We start from the raw sequence: 23,638 nt of genomic DNA on the forward strand, positions 1-23,638 counted from the left end.
CTGCGCAGTGGTGAAGTTTGACACAGATTTGATGTTTACTGTATCTGGTACGTCAACTCATACAAAGGAGTTGATCTTTGAAACCTTTTGTTTCTATATAGCAATTCGTGACAGTGCTACCGACGCGTCTTTATATTTTGTATACCTTAGTAGGTGGAGGTCGGCCCCCAGGTCTGTCGCCTAGCAGCTCACTCCAGCGGGGTGGAGTTGGGCCCGCTCAGGCTAGTCACATGACCTTTCTTTTTTCCGTTAATATATGTCCAACGATCTCGGCGAAAAGTTTCCTCTCTTTTTTTCCATACAAACAAGACCACTACTATCCCTCAACCACTGTCAGCTGCTCGACCCTACGCGACTGTAACATTTCGGGATTCGTGGTCAAGAGCACACTTTAGTAACCTTGCCTAAAACCATCATCACGAGGGCCCCTCGTGCGGCTACCATGATGCGATGATGACCTGATGCAAGTGACATATCTTGACCTTGTTTAAAATCCTTTGTCCTGGATCAAAGGGACAGACAAAAAGGACTTTAGCTCTTCTGAGCTACGTACTGTGATGTGATCCTCTTTTGCATACGGATTCATTGCCTTGCTATGACAATATTCTTGATGGTAAGTCTTTAGATGCTCTCGGCAAAACTGTACTATGATGACACCCAACATCTGGTAAACCTAGCAGCCTTGCTTGATGTTTTCAGCCTGATGTTTCCCATCACTGATAACCACTTGGCAGCCGTAAGGAAAACTGGCTTGTCTGACTACAAAGAGCTTGCATGTAATAGCCCATATACTATTATCAACTCTGGATCTTTGGACCAAAGGCTAATGATTGGTCGTTGGTTAGGTTATACTCCAAGCTCAGTCTTATTAAAGATCCCAATTTTGATGAACAACACACGCATCCATCAAACCAGCACGGCTTTTCTTCGTGGAATCCGAACAGAGTAACAAAGATTCATCACAAATTGCAAACACAACCAGATGAGGGTGACATCACATCATCATCACTGCTTAGATATTGCTCAATTCGAAATATTTTGTTTTTTGCATTTCATCGTCAGAACTACCTTGATACAGGCTGTCTGCCACCAGGGCGGACCCCAACCTAACAGGCTATTTCTGGTATCCTAATATCCCATTCCAAAAAGTCACACACGGGAAGAAGAGAAGAGAAGAGCCAGTCTATCCCAAAACCAAACCCAGTGATAAAAACACTTGCGCCTATTAACCCCCAGTAAACCCCCTTTATGTTTTTTCCACTAAATACCTGCTTTAGATGCTCATCATCATGACGATTACCTCTCCCCGTAAACGACAAAAGAAAGGGTCGTGATCATTATCAAAATACCCAGCTCAACACTCCTCGGCGCTCCCAGCAGAAAGTGAAGATGTAAACCAAAACAAAAAAGATTAAGAAGAAAGGCAGGGCATCCAGTAAGTAGGGCAGCAGCAGGATACCTCTAGGAAATAGAGAAGAGGAACGAGCTCAGCAATGCAAACCAATACTTTTCGGTGCCCTGCAAGAGCAATGAGAAACGCCGTATACCAACACGTACTGGCTTAATGAGCGCCGTGTATTTGGGTAACGTTCAAGACCTCAAGCGACTTTGTGCGCTTAGATGGTAACTCGAATGAAGCGTTGAGGGCAGCTCGATTCTTGCACACAGGTGTCACTATGCGAGAACACACATTGATGACCTGGTGGAAAGCTCTGTAACCCTTCAAATACCTGCCCTTGATGCTTGGGTTCCTGGAGGTGTCCTGGTGTTGGGGGTGGAGGTGGTGGCATAGCCGCTGATACCACTAGAGGAGTGCGTTATAGGTGTTGGCTGATACAGAGGTGGTTGTCGGTCAGAGAGGCTTGGACTCGTGCTGCTCGCCCCTCGGTACGTGTAGTCAACGACATCCGCTTTCCATGCCATGGTGGATCGTAGCGGCGACTGTGACGACTCTGACCTGGCTCGAGATAGTGACTCACGAAGCAACGGCGGCGGAATAGGATGAGGGCTTGAACGATGGATGTCAATAGGGGTGCCGAGCCCGTGCTGTTGTCCGAACGGGTGCGAAGTTCTCGGGCTACCCGCGAGAGGGGCAGAAAAATGGCCGCCGTACTGGTATCGATCGCTCGAGGCTGGAGAAAGTGGCGATGCTAAGCTAGAGCTGGCGATGCTGCCAGCAGGGCTGTATGCCATTCCACCAAACCCCGGGGTCAAGCCAGTCGGTGAAGAGTGATCGTGTGTATCATTCCTTCGAGCGTCGACGATCATAGGTCTCATCATGTGTTGAGCGTATGACTGAGTGTTGAATTGTCCCGGTGAGGGCATGGAAGAATTCATGCCGTGAACTGCACCATAAGGAGAGTGAAGTGCCTGGACATTATCGAAGCCTTCAGGGACTGCCCTCATCTTAATCATACGGTCGCGGTCGTCAACATTAAGGCGCTTGATTTTGGCACGTCTAAATCATGGTCAGTTATACCCACACAATCGTACAAAAGGGCTTAAATACCGGTTCTGGAACCACACCTGAACCTGGCGGGAGCTTAGTCCGGGAATTTCCCTCGACAATCGCTCGCGATGTGCGGCATCGGGGTGAGGCTGCTTTGCAAACTCGCTCATGAGGAATCGGGTTTGTTGATGGGTGAGCCTGATATGGTAAGCGCATGTTTAGAGACTTGGACTACGTGTTACTGACCTGAATCGCTTCATCTTGCGTCGAGCAGCCGCTCGCTCTGCGGCGGTTTGAGACGAGTTCTCGTCACCATCAAGCATATCGTCCTCATCAAGGTCGTCTTCTTCGTCCAGTGGCGAGTTGACTCTGGAAAGTTCGGATGTTGAGCGATCCAGGGGCGCAAAGTTGCCAGTTGTTCCTGCTTGCGAGGCATGACCAGCTTCCTCCGTTGTCGAAATGCTGGGTTTCATCCCATAGCTATCATGCTGGAGTACTGGTTGCTTCGGTCCTGACAGAGGAGTCACACTGTGGTCTGCCGTTTGGAAATGGGACGAGTATATCTGTGTTGTTCCAGATCTCATGTGAATTCCCAGAGAGTTGTCTTTGTCTTCTGCCGGCTGACGCCCATGAGGAAGCTGTGAGGCTTCACTTCGTGAAGTGTACGGCTGAGAAAACCCTCCACTTACATGGGAAGAACCGGAGTTGTGTCCTTGCCAGCTCGAAGGTGCCGGCAGATCGACATTGATATCGTAAGAGTTCGACATGCGATGGCTAGATGCGTTACGAGATGGTTCGTATCTGCTGAATGGCCAGCGGCTATGTTCCGTGTCGTATTGCCTTGTAACAAGCATTTGGACGAGGTGCAAATCGAATAGCAGTAGGCAGGTTTAAGTAGGGAGAGATGGCAGTGAGACCAAACAGTGCAAGATGAGCAGGTACAACCAACACAGTGTAGTTTCGATGTTTCTACCTTGCGTTCACGGACGGGTCGGTATGATGCAGAAAGCTTGAAACCGCTCCCGAGATAGGTAACGGAGTAAAGAGTAGGCGCAATAAGTAGCGGGTAGCAGAGTATAGGCGATCTTGGGAAATTAAACGGAAAGGAACGTGAGTGAGGTCTGGCCTCTCTGTAAAGATTCGTTTGAGTTGGTAGAAACGGTTCGTAAAGACACTTTGAAACGAAAGGATTAGACGATGAAAGGAAGGGACAAGCACATTAAGAGTAGCTCGAGAGATGACCAAGTCGATATAACTTAGGATAGAAGGAATGATATCCGAGTCATAATTCACTTTGAGGTCGGGCTTTGGAAGGATATATGAGGTCAAGACCGACAAGCCCAGGACACGCCTCATGGTGGGGTTGGGTCGATGAAAGGCCATGGCTGACCATGTCCTTGCCCAGGGGTGTGAGCAAGGTCAAATTTGGAGGCATTCCCTGTCATGTAAGGTGTAGAAAAAACAAAATAAAAAATGTGCTACATGCAGAACGCACCCTGGGGCCTGCACAAAGAGTGGAAACTGCAACAACTAACAAGTGGTGGGGGAATATCTGGTCTGGTCTGGTACTTGGCGTACAACTGAGCGAAGCGTTGTGCGTCTATGCTCGTTGGTGCTGCAAACAGGGCTCCATATTGGAGATCCTTTGCCCATTTTCTTGTATTTCTGCGTATGCATGTAGTTATACTTGAAAGTATGGCTCAAGGGAAAAGTAGCCAAGATTCCTTGTAGACTGATCCGTTGATTCCCCATGTTACGTTGGTGAAGGATGGACAGGGTTTGCCAGATGTATGTGCAGTGCGATCGCAAGCTGTGCCAAAAAAAAACCAAACTCATGCTAATGTATCATCAGTTAGTGCTGCTCACATCGGAAAATTATAGACGACAGCACCACCCGATCTGGTTAACCTCCTCTGCCAGCAGATGTCGGATGGAAAACGAGCCAGAGTGCCAGCCCGCACTATGAGCGAGACTCGTCACGAACACAATAGACACATCACGGAGCACAACCAAGTATTCAGCACCAGCCAGGTTTTTGTGAAAACTGCATTGATCCTTCGTCATCTTGAACTTGTGTCGACGTTGCGGTTTGGCGCATGTTGCGCATAACCGTTGTCGCGGCTTGAGCGGGAACGAGCCAATCAGATCCCGGTAGGGGTCAGATGGGGTGTGCTGCAACCATGTGGATCAGGGCGTGAAATACAATACGTAATCTGACTGGTTCTGCAAGATTGTAAGGGTCTCGAGGTGAAAGCACAGTTGGGTAGAGTGCAAGGATATCGTTCGAATGATAGGGAAGCGCAAAATGGTCAAGACGAGATGAGGGACATGGTGCGGAAGCTGGGAAGGCCTGTGGCGTACATATCGTACAGCGACAAAGTGGATAGCATATGGGGAGATCGTAAGGATGATCGTCCTCTTCCCTGTGAAATATGTAACAAGGCTGCTGGGTCGTGTGTTGGTGCGAAGCGACATGAGGCGAGACAGCGTATCAAACCCACACATCTGATAGACAGAGCTTGTGGGTGAAGACCCAAAACAAGACATTGTTGAACGTGACATGATACTCTTGATATTGGAGGGCATCCGCAAGGCAGGCGAAAAACAGCTGGAGTATACCATGATCAGTGGCCCGACATGTTTCGACTCCTCTCGACAAACTTTGACCCGTCGTGCTTCGATTCAAAAGTCAAGGCTGTGGAGACGTTGAGTCAGGACTTTTGCTATGCGGCACTTGAAATATCCAAGGATAACCCTGGACTAATCCCCCGTACAGAGACATGCTGCGGCGGAGTACTGTACATACGCATCAGCACAGAATAGGGACTGTCGATATGCGTGGCGAAGGCGTAAGGTCAAACTGGGTGACATTAACATCACGATGTCGCAGATAAAGGCTTCAGCCTTTTTTTGAAGCATGGGAAACCCGTCGAGAGATACATCCAGTTCTATTTCTGGGGATGGACGATGCGCCCTTTGGATCACCCAAAGCTCAAAGGGAAACCCTGGGCGTGGTGTTTTGTCGAGGTTCGTGTTAACATTATGTATCTCGAAGGTCAATGCACGATGAAACAAGCAGGAAATCAACTCCCACTTCACGATGATTCAACCTTAATTTTCCGTCGGAAAAACAGCGCGCAGCGACAGCAGCTATTCTTGACCAAGAGAGAGGTGGCTCGTGATGATAGTAGTCCCTTGCCTATGTGATTATATTAGTACATGCGTCCTTGAACGTCAAAGCCCTCATCAATCCAGCAACCTACCCACGTATCAATCAAAAGCATAATTGGCAATTGTTATCACTGCCCGTTGGTCGAGTAGCCGGTTGCTTGCATTGATGAATCTTTAGTGGACATTGCTTGGTTGAAGATTTGGTGGCGTAGCTACGTTGGAAAGTGCCACCAACCAGCGACGGTACTGCATGCAGTAGCTGCGCACTAAACCTTCCTTCCCAGCGTAATCACCTACTATGCACAAAGGGGAGGTCAAACAGCCAATTGCCGGTCATTGAGTTGTTCCTGCTTTTAGGCAATGCATCCCTTCCAATCTAAGTTTAGCAGCCAGGTGGGTTTCCTGTTTCGTTCCTGCCTGACAATGAATGGCTACTAAGTTTTGTAGCCGCTCCATTCTGTTTTGGCAGTTGCAGCAGAGCCTCAAGTTGAGTGTCTTGATGTAGGCACTATAGGCGGTTCGTTCACTAGCAGCCTCTTCTTATTCCCAATTATTCTCACGTAGAGTACAACACGCAAAATTACGGCCTCCTCTGACGGGCGACGACAGACAGCACGCACCCCATCTAATGCGAAACTATTAACGGGTGGCGGTACAGCCAGGATCAGGGGTTGGCCACAACCTGGCAAGCCCGAATCTAGACGTTTCATCCTTTGCCTGGGCCTGGGCTTCAGCACATCCATCCGTGATGAACTAGCGCTTTGCCGGCGTGATCGGAGAAGCTTCATCGTTGATGCTACGTAGCAACTTGCAATGGCCCGTTCCCTTTTCTCAAGACAATCCAACACGGAGATTTTTATTTTACTTCCAGCATCCATGTTTCGTCTCAATAAGAATAAGAAAAAGGGGGTGAAGAAAAGAAACAACTTTGATGGGAGACTGAACAGAGCCTGTTGTCATTACCAACTGGAAAACCAAAAGACTTTAACCGTGTTTCCAGCATCCACCTTTCTTTCTCAGTGCCAGGTACTGTAACTATTGCTTCGGATTTGTTTCTACAAACTGAATCTCGACATCTCTCATAAGGGTTAACTCAATGGTCAACACTGAATCTTTTTGGATATACTGCCTATGTATGTATCGTCCAACCCCAAACAAACTCCCACTACCTCCATCTACACCAAAATCCACAATGTTGTCATATGTCTCACGTTCTTGGGCTAAGATAACCTTCAGCTAGGAGATGAGGGATGTATGGAGGGTCTTTAATTTCACCAGCGGGTTTCGACCACAGGAGAGTCTTAACATTCCCCATTCTGACCGCAAATATTGTTGGTGAAATGACAGCTAGATCGAAACATGGACCACGATACGTCATTGAAAGCTCTTTCTCAATTGTTATACTGCTAAGGCGGGAAATGCTCACTTGTACCACAGCTAGACCAGTCGATATGAGAAACCATGGTACAAGCTACTATCTCGCTATGCAACCGCTGAGGACAACACATGCAGCCCGACTATTTCGAGTGCATAATGGTACAGCTCTCTGCCGCCAACCGAGCCAGGGTACAAGCTTCATCAGTAGCGAATGATGATTGTTGGGTGGCGAGCACAATTGCTTAAAGCAATGTTCCTTACTCGGCATCGAGAAACCTTCGTCCTTGCCGGAACACCATTCCCGTTCGCACGGTATCCAGTCGGCTTGATGCATCCACTCGCAGATGTACATGCCAAACTCTGATTTGAAGAATGAAGGGGCTCGTGAACAAACCCTTTGCCAAACATGTGCTTGTGGGAATTTCAAGATTCTTGAGATGCCATTTCTAGGGGGCGGGTCAATTGTGAGGCCTAGGGTGTCATGATGAAGGACTCAGTATGGTGGTGCCTGTCGTATAAAATCAGCCCATATTTGATTGCCATCTACAGACGGCAATTCACGTACAGCAACTGCGTACTTTACACTTTGCTACGCAGAGAGACGTTTGTTACAGGCACGCCCCTCTGGTCCCCAGATTTCAGGACCGTCACCCCCACCTCCTTGCGAATGGCTCGCTCTCCAACACAAACCCATGGCCTTCAATCGCTCTACCCGTTTCTGGAGATCGAGAACGACTGTCCGAGAACTTCTTGTGGGATGATGATCCACGATCTGAGGAAATGATCGATCATCGACTGACACTTTCAAGTGGGCGCTGTCTTATTCTTTCTCGACTCATCGAGACCTTTAGCTCTTTCAACATACCAACGTCCATATGAGCTTTGTTGAATCAGAAACAGAAAGGGTCAGAGAACAGAACAAACAGGCTATGCTATGGATGACGAACAAACGATGTGAACAGCGGCCACAATGCACAGATACCCGCCTTCAAATCGATTCCCAACGGCTACTACCCAGCTACAGATGTGCTATCGAACGTTATAGCCTTTGCTTGATCTGCTACGTCGTGCTCGCCGTGGGTCTCACTGACATATTGACCGGGGCTGTAATATTGATTTCTTTCCTTCCAGAACTTTATCCCGGTTATAATGTCGCGCCCTTGTTCTTATTCGTCTCAATTCCCTGATCTGGCAACGGAACTTCGCAACCTATTCTTATTCTGTGCAGCGGGACGCAAATCCAAAGGCTGTCGATGACATCCACGGCGCGTGCTTCTTCATCACAGCTCAGTATACAGGCTGACAGGGTAGGTCTTCCCTACATATGAGCACTTGAGTTACATCACATCAATCTTACAGCTGCTTACACTGAGTGAGAATCACACAGGCCTCTCTTCATGCTTTCTGTATTAACCAATTCTGAAATGCTGACATATGTACACTCCGTGCATCAAGGTTCATGTATTTTCATCTGGAGTGAGAATGTTACTCTGGCCCACCAACAGCCCCATATCGATCACCCACTAACTAGCCCTGGTTCCCGTCTCCTCTGGCAGCCTGACAGACGGCATATTATCCTACACATCCGTACATGCGTCCCTATTTCTCCATGCCGGATCTTGTCGCTCTCGTATCCTGCAACCCACATGACACACGACCCTAGGCATCTGACCAACCAGTCGTATCCATCATTGAGTTGACAGTTCTTGATTGACGTTTCAACCTTGTTCAGCGATCCCTCAATAAGTTAATCAGGTTACCAATGGCGAGTTCATCGTTTCTTACTATGACCTACCCTGTCAATTCCCGATACGCGAATGTCTGCCCGAGGTTTTAAGGAAAGAAGAGTAGTATTTATGTGCTTCCGAATCCAGAGCAGGATTCGATTGGTAAATAAATATACTTTCTATATCCACTGCCAACTTCTGACGCACATGATTTTCTTTTCTTTTGTTTGTTTCCTTTTTCTCTACTTTTCTTGTTGCTTATTCCTTTTTCACTTCTGATATGTCAAAGGTGCGACTCTAGGTTGACCAGGGTTTCTATTTAATATGGAGAATCACATTCTAGGAAGTGTATAGTGGCATCCGACCAACGACAATATACGGTCCCTGCGCGATCAGACTGCAGTACTATACGTACGTAGTGCGCAAAACTTACAAGAAGAATCTAAATTAACATATAGATTGACGTCTAGTATGGGCAAGGCAGATTTAAATTCTATCCCAGTTCCTGAAAGTAGCGGGATTGTTGTTGTTATTGACGTTGCAACGCCTGCCGTCCCGGTCCGTAGGGTCTGATCTCTTACAGACAGGCCCTGCGGTCAGTGCGAATTCCCTTTGACCATAGGGATCCGATCTTACAAGTTCCGGTAGATTAATAGCTATCGTCTTCATACCAGATACGAGAAGACACATACGCTGTATAGTGAATACTAGGGCAAGTCTAGTACAGTGACTTTTATATGTCTCTCACCAACATCTGCAAGGCACATCATTCGAAACCTGTCGAGACGCAACTGTCCAAGCACAACAATGGCCTTTCGTCTTGATTCACTATGTCATCTCAAATGGAGGAACGGGTCAGCGGTGCATTCTCCATTCATTCTGTCGGAGAATCGACTCTCGGCAGGCAGGAAAAAGAAAACATAACAAACGTCCCGCACACCATTGTATCAGGATTTCTAGTCCTCTAGTGATGCAGGCCAAATCATACATTGTGGGCAACAAGATACACATACATATCAGGCCTGTCCTTGCCAGAGCTGCCCCAGGGCTAGCCCTGCATCCACAGCGATGTGAGTATCTGTGATCTGTCTCATAACTTTCTTTTGCCGCCAAGGCCGAGTTGTCCTCATTGGAGTTGATACGGATCTCTGTAACTGTGAGAATCTGTAACTCGCAAGCTTTTCTCAAGCGGGTTCTTGACGCGATAACATATGACTGAGTCTTGCTGCCTCCTCTCTCACCTCATGAAGATCGACTGGATCACTTGAGGATCATACAAAGCCCAACGTTACATCTCTAAATGTTTGATATGGAGCATAAAAAGAGACTCGCGCTTGTTGATCAAAAGATCCATGCTCCTCTCTCGGCCTGTAGGGATCAGACGTCTCGTCCCATCCTCGTCTTTCTATCTGGTTCGACAACACTAACTGTATGTGGTTTCATCTACATGCTGATGAACAAGATAGACGATCGTCGGTCATCCCGAAGATGTAGTCTCGGACTAGGAGTACCCCCAGGAGAACCGGCGGCGATTGATTTACCAGAATGGGGACGAAAGCTTAGAGACCAGACCAGTTACCCACTCAAGCTACAGCACCAGAGCGGTGGATAGAGTTGTGATACAAAACAAAACAAACCAGAGAGGGCAGTGAGGCTATAAAAACATGACCGAGCACATACGAACGGGCGGTTTCAGGCTTTAAAAATATTGGCGCGGTTAGATGATGTGACTTTGGCTTTGTTTCAAGCTTTGATCTTTTAGCCTCGTCGCCTTGTGGACCTTGCTTGGTCTGTTTATACGGCAGCTAGAGTGCGGTGTACAAAGTAATCAGTTAATTAATATTCAATACTAAAACGAGAGTTCGGATTGTTTCCTCCACATCAGTCAACTGACTTGGTAGATGAAATCCTCTAAGGATAATGGCTGAGTAAAGTAGATCTACCTTGCTCTTCAGAAACCATCGCCGATCGACAGCGGCAACTACTCATGTCAGAGCAATAAACTTCAAGGCAATTTTGAGCCGCTTCCGCTTATATTATTACACCACTTAAACGTCTTGTCACTCTTCACTTGAGTTTAAAAACATGGAGATGCGGGCGCTCAAAGAAATCATGTTCCTCGTCGTGCATCCGGCACTTAACCTCGGCTTTTTAGCCACATGACTACAACAAGCTGCATAGTAACAGGGAGAGGAGATAGTCCTGGGATTATTTCCAATCTATTTCCAGCGTAGTGTACTGTAGTATACGATAAGGTGAGACACCAGCCCGTTGGTGCGAGTTTCATAGGGAGCTTGGTCGATCGATATAGACATCTTCAGCAAGGACCACATGTTCCACTATACCAATACAAGCGGTGAAGAAGGATACGCTTCGAGGCTCAACTCAGAGTTGTGTTCAGTCTGGGGCTATAGGTGGGAAAGGACATCGTGGAAGTTAGCAAGTATATCGGTTGAGAGCTTGAATGTTGGCAATTTGTGTTAAGATTGCATGTTCTAAGACACCAAACAATATGCCGGCAATTAGGTAGACAGCCGTTACATATCACATCGTTTAATAACGTTATTGATAAATTTTAATTTAGACTAAATTAAGTGATCGAGTCGTTTAATTGTTTTTTACTTTTGGTTTCTTCCGTCAACCTTAGTGTAGGGTAAGATATCAGTGTTAGTTACTACCAATCTGATTACCACTACTCAGAGATAACACATCATATTCTAGCTTAATAGTCGTAGAAGCCCTTGCCGCTCTTCTTTCCATACCATCCAGCGCTGACCATGTTCTTGAGCAAAACACTCGGCCTGTACTTGGAATCGGCAGTCTCTTCGTACAGAACCTTCATGATGGAAAGACATGTGTCGAGACCGATAAAGTCAGCGAGCTGGAGAGGACCCATGGGAACGTTTGTGCCGTTCTTCATGATGGCATCGATAGAGTCGCGATCTCCAACATTGGTCTCGAGGCAGATAATGGCTTCGTTAATGTAAGGCATAAGGATTCGGTTGGCGAGGAAGCCAGGGGAGTCTGCGGACACGGAAGTAATCTTGCCCATGCGCTTACAGAACTCAATAGCAGTATCAAGCGTGTCCTGGCTGGTCTGTAGACCACTGATGATCTCGACGCCCTTTTGCACAGGGACGGGGTTCATGAAGTGAGTAGATACGACACGGGATGAGGCAGAAGTGTCGGTAGGGTCTGTGGTAGTTGCAGCGGCGATGCGAGTGATGGAGATGGAGGAGGTGTTTGTGGCAAGAATAGCATGCTTGGGGCAGATCTGAGCCAGCTTGCTGAATATGTCGAACTTGAGTTTGGGCAGCTCAGGAATAGCCTCAATGACCATGTCTGCAGACGAGAGATCCTCCATTTTGGTGCTGGTTGAGAGGAGAGAGCGTGCCTTGTCAGCCTGCTCCTGTGTGATTCTTGACTTGGAGACATCCTTTGCTAGGAGTTTCTCTGCAAAGGCAATGCCCTTTTCCAGAGCCTTGTCTGTTGTATCAATCAAGGTAACAGGAACCTGTGCCCTCTGAGCCGCAACGAGAGCAATACCCAGTCCCTACGGAGGTGTTTGTTAGTAAACTTGATATGAATAGTGTCTTTCACATGCAACTCACCATCTGACCAGCGCCGATGACACCAAGCTTCTTGACTTCTGCCGCAGCATATTGGCGAGGTGAAGAGCTGAAGCAACGCACTTGGCGCGAAGCTGCTAAGGAGCGCATTCGAATAATTGAGGCAGCCATTTTTAAATAATTGAAGAGATATTTAGAGAAATAATAGACAAGATTCGATTAGAGGCTACTCATTTTTAATAAGTTCCCCATGGAGATGTTAGTAGAACGGCTCATGCCATCACATTACGGGTAACCTCGGCTCCGAGCCGGCGGTTCGTCCTATCCATTGCCGAAAGATATCCCTTATCTTATCAGCTCTTTTCCCATCTCGCGTTGATTAAACACGTCTTCCAAGACGCGTCCAAGCGCGGCAGGAAAGTACGTAGTGGTGGGACTGCTTGTTTTCTCTGTTGTCGAGGCAGCACAACCCCCACGACATGTGAATAGACAGACAAGGAACTGTCTGTTGCTATTATTGATACGCAATCATGGAGTTAGAAGATGGGTCAACAGATATTGTGCACCCCGAGGTGCGAGCACACATAATCAGTCTTGTCTCTGCAGTAAGTTCCCCCCCAAAACTCAACGCTCAGAAAGTAAACGTTCTTACAATTCAATTACAGCTTGGAGGTCTCAGTGTCGATGACGGGCATTACGAACTCGGAGACGACGCCTTTGAGGTACTCCGTGATCTCAAACGATGGATACGTTTCTACGACGAAAAGACGAACCGCATGGACGTTGCGCGATGCATCTATGACGGGAACCTAGTCGCGGGTGACTTGCTCCCTATTCTTGCGACATGGCCCGAAAACGCTACGGACAGCAAGTTCAAAGCCAGAATGGCCCTTGCATGCTTCGAACTCATGGTTCCCCTTACCTGGCCCATGGAGAAAGATAAAGAACAAATGACGGTCAACCATCATCGACACATGCCCGTCTTGCAGATGGCACAGGTCAAATACAAGCAAGCCATCATCAACTTCGACGGAGCTCGCATACTTCATACAGCCATACGAGTGGCCCTGCCTTCCATGGCAGTTCCAATCGGCGATCGAACACAACGCGATTCAGGCATCATTAAGCTTATCTTGTTCTTTCTTCGGAACGTTGCCATGATAGAGCTTCCACCCGGTGTTAAAAACCACACAGACGGGTTCCTGGTATCCCGATCTGCTACTATCGATGCATTCTCATACCAGGACATCTTTCACGTGCTCCTGACCCTTGCTTCCAATATGGGAGACGATTTTCGAACTGAGGACACAACTGTCGTGGAGATTATATACCACTTGGTGAAGCGAGTGGACACGGAAAGGCTTTTCATGAACGAGCAACAGCTTAACAAGGCCAGCACCGGAGAACTAGCCAGCATGATGAGCAAGGAAGAATCTATGTTGAAGGCGTACAACCGAAAGGGTCCCACTCGTCACAACCGATTCGGTACAATGATTTGGGTGAAGCGAGAGGACGGCAAGATGTCGTCGCTTTCAGGGCAGGATGCGCTGGCTGATGCTTCGCTAAGAAACCAGAAGATGGATAGTTCAAAGACCCATAGACCTCCTCGTCGCCCAAGAAAGGCCACCAAGGATGACAAGGATTTCGGACTACCACCCAAGTTGGACTCTCGTGCCTACGGCCAGCTACGATCGTTCGTGGAGGACTTCCTCGACTCAGGGTTTAACCCTCTTTTCCAACATGTCCGCAAGACAATTGACCGAGAAGCGTCACATGTAATGCCCTACCATCGTCGCCAATTCTTCTACGTGGTTTCTTGGTTTCTTGAAGCCGAGCGTATGAGACGAAAGGCAAACAAGCAGTCCGGAAAGAACATAAGCGAGGATGTCAGCAGTTTCAACCTTATTGCGGGTGTCCTTGACCAGGAAATGTTCATCACTCTTACGAAGGCCCTCCACGAGTCAATTGAGATGAAGGACTGGAATGAATTAACGGCTATCATGCGATGCTTCACCCAAATACTTCTTACTGTCCATGAAATGTCTGCTTCGGGTAATGAAGACGATGAGGAGATCGCCGAGAACGTGCTCAGTCGTCTCTTCTACGAAGAAGCAACTCACGACGCAATCGCCAACATCATCAGAAATTACAAAGACCAGGGCTTCCAGTACCTCGACGCTGCTACGGAACTCGTACATCACTTTCTCCGTATCCTCGAATCGTACTCCAAACAGAATATTGACATGCAAGTTCGCTCGCGGCAGCGTACCAGACGGAAGAAGAAGGCAGCACAAGATGCTGTAGGCGTGGAAAATGATAATGAAGAGAACGACGGCTCAGACAATGATGCCGAGTCTGCTGAGAAGAGTACCAAAGAACGCAAGTTCGATTTCGCTCGTTTTGCCAACCGTTTTACACCGCAAAGTGTGGTTGACACATTTGTTGCCTTTACGAAGTACTACCGCGATCTGTCCGATGCACAACTGAAAAGAGCCCACCGATACTTCTACCGAGTAGCATTCAAGTCGGAAGCTAGTATCATGTTGTTTCGTGTCGACATCATCCACCTCTTTTACAACATGATCCAGGGTCAGGCTGCGCTTGACAAGTCTTCTAGTATGTTCAAGGAGTGGGAAGAGCTAGTGAAGCAAATCCTCCGAAAATGCTTCAAAAAGCTTGAGCAACGCCCCGAACTTCTCGTAGAGATGCTCTTCAGCAAGGCAGGGAGCACCGCTTTCTTTCTCGAGTACGGTTATGAACGACAGACCGTCTCCACAGTCAACAAGGCCAAGCCTGGAGCTGAGTTGGCTTTCAAGAACACCGAAGAGTTGGACCGTCAAATTGCCATCGTGGTGGGTGCTATGCTGGACAAGAACCAAGCAGGCCATATTGCTTGGATCAAGAAGACTCTTAGCGAGGCTGAGAGCGAACGTCGAGCCTTTGCGGCTGCCGAAGAGGCAATGGCGTCGATTGAACCTCCGCGAGAGGACCCGGAAGAGGATCCAGAACAACAACCAGTAGAGTCTGGACCGAAGTTGCCCCCCACCTTTTGTAAGTTTATTCAATCTCAAGATGTATCATTCACTAACAAAACTCAGTTGTTCGTCCGGATGACAAGGACCGCCGGACTGCCATGTTCAAGAACTCCCATATGCGACTTCTGATGAACCTTGTTGGAATAAAACTACTAGGCTCAGCTGCGGATGAGACGCTTGAATCAGTATGGATTATATCTTCAGAAGTGTCGGCAGATGTCCTCCAAGATGCCCTCCATTATATCAACCAAGCCGAGTTCAGCCCGCCGACATTTGAGGAGGGCGTTCTCGCAGAGCACCAGCTAAAACGCAAAACCGTTCCACGTCAAAAGGCAGTCTTCGATGACGACGGCGAAAGCTCTGACGATGGCGGAATGTTCGAGGCCGGCGGCCCTACAGTGCGTAAAGTCATCGACGACGATAACCAGCCCAAGAAGTCACCCAAGAAAAGAAAACCCCGTAAAAAACTCACCGAAGAGGAGAAGAAAGCAAGGCGTAAGGAAATGCGCAGTAACAAGAAGGAAAAAGCATTGAGTTACAAATCATCAAAATATGTCAGAAGGGAGGACGACGAAACCGACTCGGAGGCCGATGAAGCTTTCTTCGCTAAAGAACGCGAGCAGGCAAAACGTGCACCAGTCAAGTTACTTGCTGAGGGAATCGCTGCGGCACAGAAGCCTGCGAAAAAGATGCCGAGAAAGCGTACAGCTGCTGAAAGCGAATCAAGTAGCGAAGATGACTCCACTGCCAGTACGGACGACGAAGAAGAAGAAGATGAAGACGAAGACGATGACAACAACAGCGAGAATGACGCTGGTATAGACTTTATTCGCAGGGCAATGAATGGCACTCTTGTAGAGGATGAGGATGAAGAGATAGAACAAACGTTGCCAGATGGCAGCGATGGCGAGAGTCGAAAGAGGAGACGTATTAGTGAGGAAAAAACGCAGCCTGGCGAGGACCAACAAATGGGTGGGATGGACAACAACAAGGCGGGTGAGGATGAAGATGAGGATGAAGTACCTGTTGTTTCCCGAAGACCTCGTCCCCAAAGACGGGGTCCGTTCGAGGATGACTCGGATGACGAGTAGGGATAGCATTGTTGAGGGAGACAATGGCGTTTGAGCGGCTTGTGTTGTGTGTAGCATACATGCGGAGGGCATTGCATAGGGTTGAATTAATTAACGATACCATCAGGCTTTCTTGGGAAAATAGAATTTATCTGAATGTTACTTGTCCATCAATCCTAGTTTCTGTGACCAAATCATGGTGTGCTGCTAATATTCTCTCAGCTTCTGATAATCGAAACTGCCAATTTCGAAGTGTTTTATTTGCACAGTTTGGTGTATACATCTATATGTATCTAATATCTTCGTTCTCTCCCTCACTGGTGCTATGCGATCAAAAATAATGGTATATCCTCCGAAATTCTCATGTAGTCAGCCTGCCTTCCGTGTACGTGGCAATGCGTGGACTTGTCTATACGTCTGAATGTCTTTGCGGTCGTCTCTCCAAACTCCTTCTTCTGGTTCCCGTGCTTCGTCCAGACTGTACCCGTCCTAGCTCGGCGAGGTTCTCCTGACTCTTCCTCGGCGCTCCGGGATGTGCAAGTACACTATCGTGGTAGTCCAGTCGTCCGTGAGAGTCGCTCTGTTGCGAAGCGGGTTTCTCTTCATCCTTGCCACCCCAAGATCCACCGATGCCTTCCATGATGAAGTCGGAAGCTGTAGGTTCGTCGAGAAGAGAGAGTTCCTCAATAGAAAAGATATAAGGAAGAATAATAGCGCGGATGGGGATGAGCGCAAAGATGAAAACTGGAAAGCCTACAGCAGCGACGGTCTGAGTGATAGCGAAAGTGGCGCCAAAGCTGACGAGTTCGATGAGGACGAAGTACCAGATAGCTGCGCGTCGGCGGATTCGAAGTAAGGGGCTAGAAGCAGGTGTGAGAGCACGGTCACGAGCTAGGAAGATAAGTTTTGCAGTGATACCGTTGCCCTCGAGAGCCTGAATACCCATTATAAAGAATAGACCTGCGAGGACTCCATGGGGGATAAGATGGAGCACCACGAGAAGAGGACCGGTCATGGTACCCAGGGTGAGAAGACCTTGAGCAATATTGGAAACACGTTGCTCGACGACATGTGTGGCTTCAAAGGAGTAGCCCCCATCTCTTGGGTTGCCATCCGAGTCATCCTCCTTGACAGCTTTGGTGACGCAGAGGGACTCGGTATGGAATGGAGCTTGAGGAATAAGCCCGTTGGGAAATGGCAGGCCGAGAATGCCCGCAACACCGGTTGTCAAGCCAAGGAGGAAGATATCCCAGTGGAAACCAGCGGGTTTACGAAGAGGGAATTCGCTACCTTGTGCGATCAGTGAAGAAACTGCTCTTGTTAATCATAGAATTCCGATATATACGCATCATTGGACTTACCATTATGGTCGAACCAAAAGAGGATGGTCAAAAGAACTGCAAAAGGCAGCGCTAGAAAGATCTCCCCCACGCTCAAATCCCAAAAGTTGACGAGCCAGTCTCGGTCACTGGTCGGTTCAAAAGCGATACCTGTTGGTAAAACTTCAAGTTGGACCTCTTGCATACGACCGAAGTGAACAAAGCCTGTGAAGAAGATAATGGTTAAAGGCGTGCCATAGTCCTTGAGGAAGACGCGCAAAGGGTGTCGGAAGAGACTGCTACCGCCGAGTTCGCCGCAGATATATGCAACCATAAAAACGAGTAGGGCTGCGACGATGGACAGGTAGAACTCTTGTCCTCTGCCAAGGTGCTCGAGGACTTGAATTCCTTTCTGGAGGTAGATGAAGGCGACGTAGAAGCCAAAGATATCGCAGGGGAAGCGCGTGACCCATCGAAGCCAATTGCAAGAGTTTGTTATGGCGAGAATCCAGTGAAGGATGAGTGACCATCTGATTTCGTCAGTGCGGCTTCTATATCACGAGAATAAATAGTTACTCACATGCCAATCCAACACATGAAGCCAATGTAGTTGACCCCTGTAGGCTTCATGATATCATAAACGGTGCTTGAAGGACATTAGTTTCCACTTATAATCGTTTGTATGTGAGCCTTACTAGTTGAAGACGGTGATGGGACCTGTGATGGAGTAGTTAGATAGTTGATGTTTTGCAGTTGGACAGAGGTTAAATTACCCGTCACGCCCACAATAACTAGTGGCTGAGCAGCAAAGAGGGAGAATACGACTGATCCTAGGACAGACGAAAGAAGAACCTCGTTGACGCCATAGTTTGAGCCTGTCTTTTGGAACATGTCGAGGGAGAACGCCAATGCAGGCAAGATGCTTTAAGACGAACGGGTTAGTATGTGTGACCATCCAATTATTGTGTGTAGGCCTCGAACTTGTAGACCTCTTAGGGGATGACAGGAGATTGTCAAAGGATGACGGACGTAGAGACTCACTTGGCGAAGTACATGTAGATAGTGGCAGGGACGACTCGATAATCCCAAGCGTCGGTCCAGTCGCTCACGTAGTATGGGAGTCTTCGACGAATATCCTTGATCATGCCTCGGAAGAGGTGAATCTTCCACCATGATTCTCTCTTTGGCTGCGGTGAAGCCATATCATGACTGTGGGCTCTTTCGTGCCCTGCTGGGGCCGAGGCCATCGGTAATGATCTTCCTTGGATGATAAAGGCAAGTTAATAGAAAAGCAAGCGTTGTGGCTGTCGAGAAAAGGGACTTTTAACTCCGAGATGGATTGATAGTGGTCGGGGAATGTGAAGGACCCGACCCGAGTTTACGTATATATAGCAGAGTTGATAAACTGGTCAAGTGTCCAGTTCACTGCTGAGATGCAGTACAAGGGTCCTTCAACTTAGACTGCCCGGGCAGCATATATGTATGTCTATCCTTTAGCCTGGGTCCTGCCCGGAGAAAGAAGAAAGAGAAGGATACTGTACTCCACTCGGTAAGTAGGTAGTGACAACATCCCTGTCAAACGCTGCTTACCCAAGATTCAACAAGCATCATTGACTGTTGGTAGATAGTCTGAGTGCTACTGCAAGTCTGAGAGGAGCAAAGTCTGCAAAATGTAACCCAGACAATCGATAGGAAGAGGTGTTTAACTAATCATCCCGTACGAGAAAAAGAGAAAGATAGAGCACCGCTTGTATGTATCCGAGAAAAGTGCCCTAGAACTAGAAAAATGTCACTTAATTTTGTTGTTTCTTTCGGGTACTTTTTTTCCCTTCTGTGATGTAAGCCTGCTGCATATCTACCTATAGTAAGGTACTGACTGATTGAAACTGTACCTATCGCAGTAAAGTGATGCAATCTTGACACTTTAGCAACCAATCAAAATATGAGCAGATAAATGATGTGCATACAGCCATGATGGATAATTATATCCGGGTACACGGGTACAAGTCAAGTTTAACAAGAAAGAAAAAAGAATAAATCTAGTCTTTTTTCATAGTCTGACTCAATGTTTACTAAACAACACCACCACTTGGCGGTATAGACAGACCCTTAAAAAAATACATGATGATCTGTCCCTAGGTAGGGAAAATATGTCGTCTAAGTTTCCAACATGACTCGGATCGTCATCAACAGGGGTATCGGACTTGACAATTGACCTAGACCCTGTGCCCCCAGTCCTTATCCTTGTCAACCGCCAAAAAGCCCAAAGTTTATTACCCTTTTCAACCACAAACGACTGCGACGTTTTGTTGGCTTGACAGGAGCAGAGCCTCCGATTTCTTACGGTTGGCCCATGGGAACTTTCTAGACCAATCAGCGTTGGAGCTTCTAACTATGTGAACCAGCTCTGTGGCTCCGACTCCCCGATGCCTTCATGTTGTTGATTGACTGATGAGATGAGCTGACAAGCGCAATACTACCTACTAATGCACGGTTCTACAATTGTACGCAATCACCTCGGGATCGTCACTTTGTTCTTTCTTTCTATTTGTTTTTCTAGTTCCCGTTTATGAAGCTAACTACACGTTGCTTGTCCTAACATCCAAGTGAAGCCATATACATAAAAGCATACAGATGCCAAGACCCTTTTTCAAAGTCACACTTTTTCTTCATCAATCAATTCAGTCATCAAATATTCTTTTTTACAGTTCTATCACCTAAAGTACAGTGTTACACAGTTGGTACAAGGCCTGCATCACCGTACAGGCCCCCAACATGACGAGGGTAATAATGATGGGTGTCTCATGCGGATAGATGTTGTTGTGAAGGGTTTGCTGAGAATGCATTAAAAAAGAAACATTTCCAAAGGAATTGATCAAGTGTCTGGTAGAGTTGAGTGCCGCTTTTTCTTCGCGCTTTGCTGCGATCGCTCCAAGTCTGTGTCGTCGTTGTCCTCCTCCTCATCTCCCCACCACCACGAATTGCCGTACTGTCTCATGACCAATATCCTTGGCTCCGAGATTAGCCTCGCTCGAATGCATCAAATCGCTGCCACGGCCAATCCTCGCACTGCCTCAAGGTCTCCTAGAATTCCTCCTCCTACAGGTTCCTGGCAGCAGTGTGTGTGACCAACAACTACTGGTCATGCTGCGCTGACGGCTCTCTCTAATAAAGCGCCCGGACAACTTATGTTTCGAGCTTATTCGACCTTCTTAAAAGCTGGGGATGGGGTAGGGGGCTCATTAGGCGAGTCGGTCTCCTCAGGGAAGGGAGGAGGGGTGCTCTCCGGCTTGGAGCCGCCGAAGTACTTCTCGAAATCCTCGTTGTCGCCGAAAGGTCGCTTGCCCAAGATGCGAACCATGTCGTCTCGGACGAGAACCTCCTTCTTGAGCAGCTCCTGAGCAATGAGGCCAACCTCATTCTTCTTCTCTGTCAAGAGATCCTTGCAGCGCTTGTAGGCCTCCTCCACAATTCGAGAAACCTCCAAATCGATCTGCTGGGCTGTGGACTCGGCAAATGGCTTTTGCATGCGGTTGGGGTCGTTCTCAAAATGCACAGGGCCCACTATCTCAGACATACCCCATTGAGTCACCATGTTTCGTGCCATCTGGGAAACCTTCTTGAAGTCATCACTGGCGCCTGTCGTCACAGTGGGGAAGTGAAGCTCCTCAGACACACGACCACCCATGGTCATGGCCATTCGGTCCATGAGCTGGTTAGTGTTCATCAGGTAGGCGTCTTGAGGCAGGTATTGAGCATAACCCAAAGCACCCTGGCCACGGGGGATAATAGAGACCTTGAGCAGCGGGTCAGCATGCTCCAAGAACCATCCGCAAATAGCGTGCCCGGCTTCATGGTAGGCGACAGTCTTCTTCTCCTCAGGCTTGAGAACAAGGGACTTGCGCTCTAGACCCCCAATCACTCGCTCAATGGCTCGCTCAAAGTGGTCCATCTTGACATCGTCGGCATTGCCACGAGCAGCTGCAATATGTTAGTAAAGAAATAATATAATCGTTTGCATAAAGACGTACCAATCAGAGCAGCCTCGTTAACGACATTGGCAATGTCGGCACCAGAGAAGCCAGGAGTGAGAGTCGCCAGACGACCAACAAGGTATTCTTGGTCTTCGTTGGTTACAATCTTGTTCAAGTAGACCTTGAAGATCTCCTGACGACCCTTCATTGTAGGTCGATCGATGAAGATGTGTCGATCGAATCGTCCAGGTCGCATCAGAGCCTTGTCCAGCATATCCGCTCGGTTAGTACCAGCAAGGACGACCACCTGTTCTCGAGTGTTGAAGCCATCCATTTCCGTAAGAATCTGGTTCAGCGTCGCTTCACGTTCGTCGTTACCGCCAAAACCCTTGCCGCTCTCTTGTCGCGCGCGACCAATGGCATCAATCTCGTCGATAAAGATGATGCAAGGGGCGTTCTTACGGCCCTCGGCGAACAGATCTCGTACACGCGAAGGTCCAACACCGACAAACATCTCAACGAATTCGGAACCGCTCACACTGAAGAAGGGTACTCCAGACTCACCTGCCGTGGCCTTGGCAAGCAACGTCTTACCAGTACCGGGGGGCCCAGCCAAAATAGCACCTCGTGGGATCTTGGCACCTAGCTTTTCAAACTTCTCAGGCTGCTTCAAGAAGCTCACAAACTCCATAATCTCAGTCTTTGCCTCCTCGAGGCCAGCAACATCTGCAAATTTGACCTTCACAGCACTTTCAGCGTTAAACTTCTTTGCCTTGCTCTTGCCAAAGTTGAACATGCCTCCGCCAGCACCACCTCGTCCTCCCATTGACCGTTGAGTCCACAGGATCAAACCAATAAAGAGAAGGGTGGGGCCAAACGCGAGAAGGAGGTTACCGACAGTACTACCACCGGCCTCGTAGCTGACAGGTATTCTTTCAGCTGATGGGATGCCGAGCTCATCTTGAGCATTCTCCAACTTTCGCTCGAACGACTCGACGGATCCGATGGTGAACACGTAGCTCCTCTTCCCGGTCTGTCCATTCTCACCAGTAGCCCCAGCAGAGGGGTGAAGTTCAACGCGGACTTGGGAGCCATTGACAACCACAAGCTTCTGGACCAGACCCTTGTCTAGGAAAGCCTTTCGGAATTCTTGCCAAGTAATCTCCTTCTCAGAGAATGGGTTGGCGAAAAGCTCAGCAATCCAGACAGTGACACCGATGGCGATACCGGTCTGAACGGCCTCAAGCCAGCCGCTGCGCTCGTTCTTGGGCTGCTTGCCACCCTTCTGTTGCTGCTGCTTCGACTTATCGGCTCCGTTCTTGCCATCCTGGGACGTGGATTCCTGGTCCATACGGAACGACGAGAATTGACCATCCTGGCCCTGGTTCTCCTCTAGATCGATGATTCGTTCAGTAACCTGGTACACACAGCGCATCAATCGTCCCTTGTCCAGAATTGAGAGGTTGCCGTTCTGTCGTAGCTTTTGGAGGAGGTCGCGGGTCTCGGAGGGTGCGCCAACAACCTGGAGCTTCTGAAGGATATCTTTCGCCACTGGCCTTTGAGCCTCTGGGAGTCTAGATGTGAATTCTTCAAGATGGGCAATTTCTTCCTTGCTCAAGTGAATCCAACCGTCCGGCAGAGGTGGCGTCTTCGGTGCCTCAGATTTGCCTCCCTCGACTCCATCATCTGCCTTCTTTTGATTTAAAGGCTTGCTGCCATGTTCGTTGTCTCTGTCTGGGTTTGACCGGGGATCTTGGCCGGAAGGTGGGGGTTGCGAGGAATATGTCCTGGCTCGGATGGCGAATGCGGCGGATGTCTTTGCAGGATTCGATCGGGCGATGATTGATGGTCGTGCACATAACCGTAGTGCAGGCTGTGATGACAGTCTCGTCACTCGCGCGAACTGGCTTGATTGCCGTAAAAGTCTCGACATAATGGGCAATGGGG

At 48.3% G+C, this 23,638-nt stretch overlaps 6 protein-coding genes across 6 annotated transcripts; 1 reads left to right on the top strand and 5 right to left on the bottom strand.

Moving 5' to 3' along the window:
• Positions 1-1,722: 1,722 nt before the first annotated feature.
• FGSG_06812 (uncharacterized protein) lies at positions 1,723-3,303 on the bottom strand (the record flags this gene model as incomplete). The annotated part of the gene is made up of 4 exons (XM_011328163.1): positions 1,723-2,458; positions 2,510-2,647; positions 2,696-3,012; positions 3,139-3,303. 4 exons carry the CDS (start codon positions 3,301-3,303, stop codon positions 1,723-1,725), a joined length of 1,356 nt encoding a protein of 451 aa, XP_011326465.1.
• A 3,352-nt stretch (positions 3,304-6,655) lies between these two features.
• On the bottom strand, positions 6,656-7,349 carry FGSG_12993 (uncharacterized protein; the record flags this gene model as incomplete). Its single annotated transcript, XM_011328164.1, has 3 exons — positions 6,656-6,749; positions 6,832-7,057; positions 7,259-7,349. The coding sequence occupies 3 exons, from the start codon at positions 7,347-7,349 to the stop codon at positions 6,656-6,658; spliced, it is 411 nt and encodes a 136-aa protein (XP_011326466.1).
• Positions 7,350-11,405: 4,056 nt separating this feature from the next.
• On the bottom strand, positions 11,406-12,486 carry FGSG_06813 (uncharacterized protein). The gene is made up of 2 exons (XM_011328165.1): positions 12,336-12,486; positions 11,406-12,277 (listed from the first exon to the last, which is right to left on the bottom strand). The coding sequence occupies exons 1-2, from the start codon at positions 12,462-12,464 to the stop codon at positions 11,447-11,449; spliced, it is 960 nt and encodes a 319-aa protein (XP_011326467.1). The 5' UTR covers positions 12,465-12,486; the 3' UTR covers positions 11,406-11,446.
• Positions 12,487-12,823: 337 nt separating this feature from the next.
• On the top strand, positions 12,824-16,419 carry FGSG_06814 (uncharacterized protein; the record flags this gene model as incomplete). The annotated part of the gene is made up of 3 exons (XM_011328166.1): positions 12,824-12,898; positions 12,959-15,344; positions 15,392-16,419. 3 exons carry the CDS (start codon positions 12,824-12,826, stop codon positions 16,417-16,419), a joined length of 3,489 nt encoding a protein of 1,162 aa, XP_011326468.1.
• Positions 16,420-16,615: 196 nt separating this feature from the next.
• FGSG_06815 (uncharacterized protein) lies at positions 16,616-18,964 on the bottom strand (the record flags this gene model as incomplete). The annotated part of the gene is made up of 6 exons (XM_011328167.1): positions 16,616-17,688; positions 17,760-18,268; positions 18,298-18,363; positions 18,413-18,434; positions 18,491-18,639; positions 18,759-18,964. 6 exons carry the CDS (start codon positions 18,962-18,964, stop codon positions 16,808-16,810), a joined length of 1,833 nt encoding a protein of 610 aa, XP_011326469.1. The 3' UTR covers positions 16,616-16,807.
• Positions 18,965-20,916: 1,952 nt separating this feature from the next.
• On the bottom strand, positions 20,917-23,624 carry FGSG_06816 (uncharacterized protein; the record flags this gene model as incomplete). Its single annotated transcript, XM_011328168.1, has 2 exons — positions 20,917-21,698; positions 21,749-23,624. 2 exons carry the CDS (start codon positions 23,622-23,624, stop codon positions 20,917-20,919), a joined length of 2,658 nt encoding a protein of 885 aa, XP_011326470.1.
• Positions 23,625-23,638: the final 14 nt, after the last annotated feature.

Source organism: Fusarium graminearum, chromosome 4 (assembly GCF_000240135.3).
Source record: "Fusarium graminearum PH-1 chromosome 4, whole genome shotgun sequence".
In the NCBI taxonomy this organism is placed as follows: Eukaryota; Fungi; Ascomycota; class Sordariomycetes; order Hypocreales; family Nectriaceae; genus Fusarium; species Fusarium graminearum.